The sequence below is a fragment of the Musca autumnalis genome, unplaced genomic scaffold (genome assembly GCF_047663935.1).
Source record: "Musca autumnalis isolate F117 unplaced genomic scaffold, ASM4766393v1 scaffold_1, whole genome shotgun sequence".
Taxonomy (NCBI): domain Eukaryota; kingdom Metazoa; phylum Arthropoda; class Insecta; order Diptera; family Muscidae; genus Musca; species Musca autumnalis.
In genome coordinates, this window is record NW_027411644.1 from 62,899,609 (window position 1) to 62,906,486 (window position 6,878).

At 36.0% G+C, this 6,878-nt stretch overlaps 2 protein-coding genes and 1 long non-coding RNA gene across 3 annotated transcripts; 2 read left to right on the top strand and 1 right to left on the bottom strand.

Annotated features, from left to right (window-relative positions):
- Positions 1-672: 672 nt before the first annotated feature.
- On the top strand, positions 673-1,370 carry LOC141389340 (uncharacterized). Its single transcript, XM_073960753.1, has 2 exons — positions 673-892; positions 955-1,370. Exons 1-2 carry the CDS (start codon positions 673-675, stop codon positions 1,368-1,370), a joined length of 636 nt encoding a protein of 211 aa, XP_073816854.1.
- Positions 1,371-4,741: 3,371 nt separating this feature from the next.
- Positions 4,742-5,364, bottom strand: LOC141390575 (uncharacterized). The gene is made up of 2 exons (XM_073963526.1): positions 5,344-5,364; positions 4,742-5,279 (listed from the first exon to the last, which is right to left on the bottom strand). The coding sequence occupies exon 2, from the start codon at positions 5,269-5,271 to the stop codon at positions 4,807-4,809; it is 465 nt and encodes a 154-aa protein (XP_073819627.1). The 5' UTR covers positions 5,272-5,279; positions 5,344-5,364; the 3' UTR covers positions 4,742-4,806.
- A 249-nt stretch (positions 5,365-5,613) lies between these two features.
- On the top strand, positions 5,614-6,307 carry LOC141390576 (uncharacterized). Its single transcript, XR_012409408.1, has 3 exons — positions 5,614-5,834; positions 5,901-5,987; positions 6,058-6,307. It is a non-coding gene; the product is annotated as an uncharacterized lncRNA (long non-coding RNA).
- Positions 6,308-6,878: the final 571 nt, after the last annotated feature.

A 6,878-nucleotide genomic window follows, 5' to 3' on the forward strand; every position in this document is an offset into this window, starting at 1 on the left:
GACATCTAAAAAGATCGCACCCTGATCTATATGCAAACTATATCGAACAAAAGCGTGCAAAAACTACTCAAAATAGTGTCCAAGAATGTTACTACGTACAAGTGTGAATCCAAAAAACATCGAACTGGCAATAGTGGAACTATTCACCAAACATGGACGACCTTTGCACATGGCAGAAGATAGAGCCTTTAAAATTCTAATGGAACCAGTTCTAAGTTTGCTTGGGGTAACCGTCAACGAACACAACATAATGGAAAGAATAATAGCTTTTTCCAAAAATATTAAAACGGAAATATGTGATGATTTGAAGGGGATATTACTCTCTCTAAAGATTGATGTGGCAACCAGATTGGATTTCAGCGTGCTCGGTATCAATGTACAATACATCAAAGATGGGAAAAACGTTATTAAAACGTTGGCAGTAAAAGAGCTTAAGTCCAGGCATACAGCTGAATACCTTAAATCGATTATATTGGAAGTTCTAAAAGAATATGGAGTTGATACCCGCAAAATTTTGAGTATAACAACCGACAATGGATCAAACATGATAAAAACTGTTGTGATGACTGGTCCTTCGCCAATGAATTTGTTGGAATATTTAAACCTATTTATACAGCTACAATGAAGCTGCAAACTGAACAACTGTGTTATAGCGATTTATATATTATTATAATGGATATAACATTCCAAATTGACGCTTTGCCAAACTCGGAAATGAAAACTCTACTAAAAGGGTCCTTGAAAACACGAACCGATAAGCTATTTGATAACGAGCTCTTCAATGCAGCCGTGTTTTTGGATCCACGTGTTAAAGTCTGCATAACAAGTGAACAGAAGCAAAGAGCGAAAAAGTTCATAGTGTCGTTATATAAACGCATGAACTCAATTGAAGGTGAGTTTGCTAAATGAATGCCAAACAATACAATTTTACTGTAATCACATTTTATATTTCAGAATCCCCCGCAGATAACACAGTCTACACAATACTAAATGATATGCCGTCAACAAGCAGGGCCAGTACAGCGAAATCTTTTTCCGAATATCTGCAGATTTTAGATTCTACTACATATACGCCGCATTCTTCAAATCTCGCAAATCTTGAACCCGAATTCTCCATTTACGAGCAACAGTCTAGATTACCACTGAACGGAAATGTTATAGAATATTGGGATTCTCAGAAAAACAATATTAGTGGTATTGCTAAAATTGTACTGGCAATACCATCAACCCAAGTAAGTGTGGAACGGTTGTTTTCAGTTATGAAATACATTCTGTCCGATCAGCGTAATCGATTATCAGCGTTAAATCTTGAGCATATACTAATGGTAAAAGTTAACGGTATTTATAATTACCAGTTCAGTAACGACTAAGTTATCTGTTGAGGTAGTATTATGTTTATTTATAATATAATTTTTATGTTAAACTTTTAATCTTTATATGTATTTATTAATTTGAATTAAATATGAATAAATAAAATTTTTTAAAATCTGTTATACATTTGGGACACAATTATAGGAACATGAGTATAATGTACCAAAAATCAAAACGCACTTCCAATTTTTCTAAATCAAAACCAAAAATATTTAACTTGAAGATATTATGTGCCCCAGAGGATTTTTATTTAAATTTTTAGATGAACTATTTATATATTTTAGATATTTTTATTGGTACCACAAAGTAGCAGGCAAATTTACTATGTCTTATATAAAAACCCGACATAATTATGTTTATTTTTGTATTCATAACAAGATAGTGTTATTATGAAAACAAAAATGAACATTATTATGCCACTAAATTTTGGACACATTTACATGTAAAATGCCTATCAAAAAATCTAACATTTTCACACAGATCATAAGAACCATATGTTTGGTTCATTACCTTTACGTTATTTGTTAAGTGTTGCGGCTCGTGGAACACTACGATTTTTAGTGCTCCGCAGCCGAACACTACGATTTTTATTGATCCTTTGTTTCGATTTTTAGAGATCCGGCAGTCGGAACACTAACATTTTTAGTGATCCGGCAGTCGGAACACTACGATTTTTAGTGCTCCGCAGCCGAACACTACGATTTTTATTGATCCATTGCTTCGATTTTTAGAGATCCGGTAGTCGGAACACTACGATTTTTGGTGCTCCGCAGTCGAACACTACGATTTTTATTGATCCTTTGTTTCGATTTTTAGAGATCCGGCAGTCGGAACACTAAAATTTTTAGTGATCCGGCAGTCGGAACACTACAATTTTTAGTGCTCCGCAGCCGAACACTACGATTTTTATTGATCCTTTGTTTCGATTTTTAGAGATCCGGCAGTCGGAACACTAAAATTTTTAGTGATCCGGCAGTCAAGACACTACAATTTTTAGTGCTCCGCAGCCGAACACTACGATTTTTATTGATCCTTTGTTTCGATTTTTAGAGATCCGGCAGTCGGAACACTAAAATTTTTAGTGATCCGACAGTCGGAACACTAAGATTTTTAGTGATCCGGCAGTCGGAACACTAAGATTTTTAGTGCTCCGCAGCCGAACACTACGATTTTTATTGATCCATTGCTTCGATTTTTAGAGATCCGGTAGTCGGAACACTACGATTTTTGTGCTCCGCAGTCGAACACTACGATTTTTATTGATCCATTGTTTCGATTTTTGAGATCCGGCAGTCGGAACACTACGATTTTTAGTGCTCCGCAGCCGAACACTACGATTTTTATTGATCCATTGCTTCGATTTTTAGAGATCCGGTAGTCGGAACACTACGATTTTTGGTGCTCCGCAGTCGAACACTACGATTTTTATTGATCCTTTGTTTCGATTTTTAGAGATCCGGCAGTCGGAACACTAACATTTTTAGTGATCCGGCAGTCGGAACACTACGATTTTTGTGCTCCGCAGTCGAACACTACGATTTTTATTGATCCTTTGTTTCGATTTTTAGAGATCCGGCAGTCGGAACACTAATATTTTTAGTGATCCGGCAGTCGGAACACTAAGATTTTTAGTGCTCCGCAGCCGAACACTACGATTTTTGTTGATCCATTGCTTCGATTTTTAGAGATCCGGTAGTCGGAACACTACGATTTTTGGTGCTCCGCAGTCGAACACTACGATTTTTATTGATCCTTTGTTTCGATTTTTAGAGATCCGGCAGTCGGAACACTAACATTTTTAGTGATCCGGCAGTCGGAACACTACGATTTTTGTGCTCCGCAGTCGAACACTACGATTTTTATTGATCCATTGTTTCGATTTTTGAGATCCGGCAGTCGGAACACTACGATTTTTAGTGCTCCGCAGTCGAACACTACGATTTTTATTGATCCATTGTTTCGATTTTTAGAGATCCGCAGTCGGAACACTACGATTTTTAGTGATCTGGCAGTCGGAACACTACGATTTTTAGTGCTCCGCAGCCGAACACTACGATATTTATTGATCCATTCTCCAAAAATCAAATCAGACGTTTTTCACGTGTTCTATTATAGTTTATTTCTTAATTTGTATTTATTAAAAAAAAATTATAAAATATTAAATTTTCCTCACCAATCATAATAAACTCCTTTGTGGTATTTTCTATGTATCCACAGTCAGAACACTACATTTTTTAGTGCGCCATTGTACAAGAACCGAATTAAAGTTTGTCATATTTTCTGCTTAAGTTCCCAACGTTATTAATTAATATGTATACATACATACATGGATATAACAGGTGTATCTGTGTTTTTATGTCTTAATTTGTACTTAATTCAAAAATTATAAATATTTAATTTTCCTCCCAAATCATAATAAACTCTACCACACACATTATCATTACGTTATTTTTTAGTGTTCCGACATGTGGTACACTACGATTTTTTAGTGCTCCGACTGCGGAACACTACGATTTTTAGTGTTCCGACTGCGGAGCACTACGATTTTTAGTGTTCCGACTGCGGAGCACTACGATTTTTAGTGTTCCGACTGCGGAGCACTACGATTTTTAGTGCTCCAACTGCGGAGCACTACGATTTTTAGTGTTCCGACTGCGGTACCCAACGTTTTTAGTGTACCAAAATGTGGTAGACTACGTTTTTCGTTGTGCTCCGGAACAGTATCACTAAAATATTTTTTAGTGTTTGTGTTCCGGAACACTAACGCTAAAAATATTTTAGTGATACTGTTCTCGGAGCGGTACACTATGTTAGTGTACTGTTTATTTTCGAACTCTGATAAAAAGTAGTCGTAAAGTTCTACCGATAGTAAGAGTGTTGTCAACTTTTATTTGAACTTTTCATTCATAATTTTGCGTTTTAATTTTATCGATTTTTGTCGGTAACTCAAAAAATGTGTTAGAGAATCGCACTACAGATTTGCTATACAAAAATTAAATCCTCTCGCGACTGGGTTTATTTTAAATCCGGCACAAATCCACCAAAAATACAGTGTTGTATTTGGTATTTGTGCAAAAAAATCCAATTCTACTCAAAAAGTACCAAAACTTGCAACTGTTTTTGCAACAGAGTTTGTCGTGTTTTATACGTTTACGATTGGTCGCATGAGTTTTTATGGAGTTAATAAATCTAAAGTTATTTGAAAATCATAAAAGTATTTATTTTTTTACATTAGACACTTTTTTTTAACAAAAAGTACGCTTGATACCATGATACGAAAATGTATCCCTGTGTGTAAAATATACCAGTATGAGCAAAGAGGGGACGATATCTCATACGAGAAATTGTAAAAGTGTAAAACACGACTTGTTGCGGGGCATCATAAATGTTAAGTCCCAATCGCCAAGCAAAAAAAAAATTTTGCGTGGAGGGACCTTAGGGGGTGGCTTTTGACGCCTCCGTGGCAGCCACATAACCACGAAATTCCACCAGCTCTCGTGATGCATTAAAGTTGGGAGAGCTGGAGGTAGCTAGAGCGAGCACTCCCGAGTGGCAGACCACGGTAATGCCTGTAATGGTCCGCCGTGCCCACTGACGTCGATTCAATGTTTTTGTTTTCGTATTTTTATAAATTTTTATCAGGTGGCACTTGATAAGGGTATCCATGGGAATGCGAGCCATGGATAGCCATGCCGATTGGTGGCACTTGTTAAGGGTAACCATGGGTATGCGGGCCATGGATAGCCATGCCAAGAATTGTTGTGGATGCGGATATTGGGCTGGTTTGCATGTATGGCCGATGCAATGGATATCGTCTGCAATACTGAAACAGCAAATTGGAAGCATAATGTCCCCAAGATGTGTTTCACAACTGCAAATGATAATCCAGAGTATCCCCATAGTGGCGCCTGAAAAAGAAAAAAATGATATTAATTAATAAAAATGAAACAAACTAAAAAATTGGAACGATACCGCCAGCGTGTTGTGCGTGTGTTTTTGTTTTATGTTAGTTTGACATTTCGATCATATGGGGAATCTATAGTCTCCAAAAATTGGGAAGTGTTCAGACGAGCAGCTGATTCCGCGTTGCCAACCAAAATGTAAAAAGTACGATATTATCATTAACAGGAGGGTTCTCTAAGGGCAAGTTTCTCTTAAATAAAGTTCTAATGTTAAGGTTCAAATGTTGCAAAGGTTTTTTTTTGCAGGCAAACCGAGAAGGGGATGACTAATGGTAGAAAAAAAAAGGACAAATCTAGGGTAATTTAAATATGTCGCGACTTGAAAAGAGGCCATTTTCTCTCACGAACCTATAAAAGAGAGTAAAAATGGGAAAAAAGGTTAGTTTTTCAGTGGTGTTGAGCTAGTAAGCGTTTTTATTCCGTAATAAAGTCAACAGCTTTGAACAGTTTAGCAGTGAAGAAAATATTATATATCTAAAGACTGTTTTATTGAGAATAAAGGTAAAGATTCCAAAATACAAGAATACAAAATGTGACATAAAAGTGATTAATGAGTGTTTAACGTAGGTTACGAGTGTGGGATAATCCATTTTTTTTGAGTGGTGAAAGTCTAAGCGAGCCAGTATATTAAATATACTTCGACAAACTCAGAAGGTATACAAAAATTGTTGTTATTAAAGAGTATTTGGCAGTTTATTTAATTAAACCTTTTTGGGTTTGCCAGGTCGAAGCCAGGTTCGTGGACAGATAGCGATATCTTGTAGGCGATAGTGACACTACAACCACACACCCAAATAATCCGGGGAAAAATAAGGTAAGATACTGCATTACCTATATTTGCCAGTACCATCTATGGGCAAAATCCGGAACGACAAATTGAGTCTCCACTCGTCGCATCCAAGCTCAGCACCAAATAATTTATTGGAGACAACAAATCTCATCTTATACAAAGAAGTCTCCACACCGTTTATTACCACCACAGTGTTCTGGAATTGCTTCAAAAAGATAAGAAAATTATGTGCACATATACTAATCCAAAAAAGGTCCCAATTGACGGTGAAAATTGATTGATCGAAGAAGAAACTACTTTTAATTACAAAAAAAAAACCTGGTGACGGAGATATCCGGCCAGAATTAACTAATGATTTTTGTCCATCATGAGAAAAAGCTATTGGACCTAAATTTTAATCAACTATTAATCAATTTATATTTGACTTTATTAGTATATTTAGTTTATTTTAAATTTTTATCCTATATCTTTATATATTTTTATAGACATATTTATATTTATTTGTTAATTGTTTCAACTTTTCAAGCTAAATAGGTACGTCAATTTAATGTTTAGTTGATCCTTATTTGGACATTATTTCATAATTTGCTATAGAGCAAGCTTTCGTGAATCTGATTGTTAGACCCCCTTAGTAGTCCCTTGCATGGTACAATAATACAGGTAGCATTATCATGCCAGCTGATGGTAACATAATGTGTCAAGTGCATTGAATTGATGTCAAATTTTGACACCTTATGTTACCAACAATTGCCGAT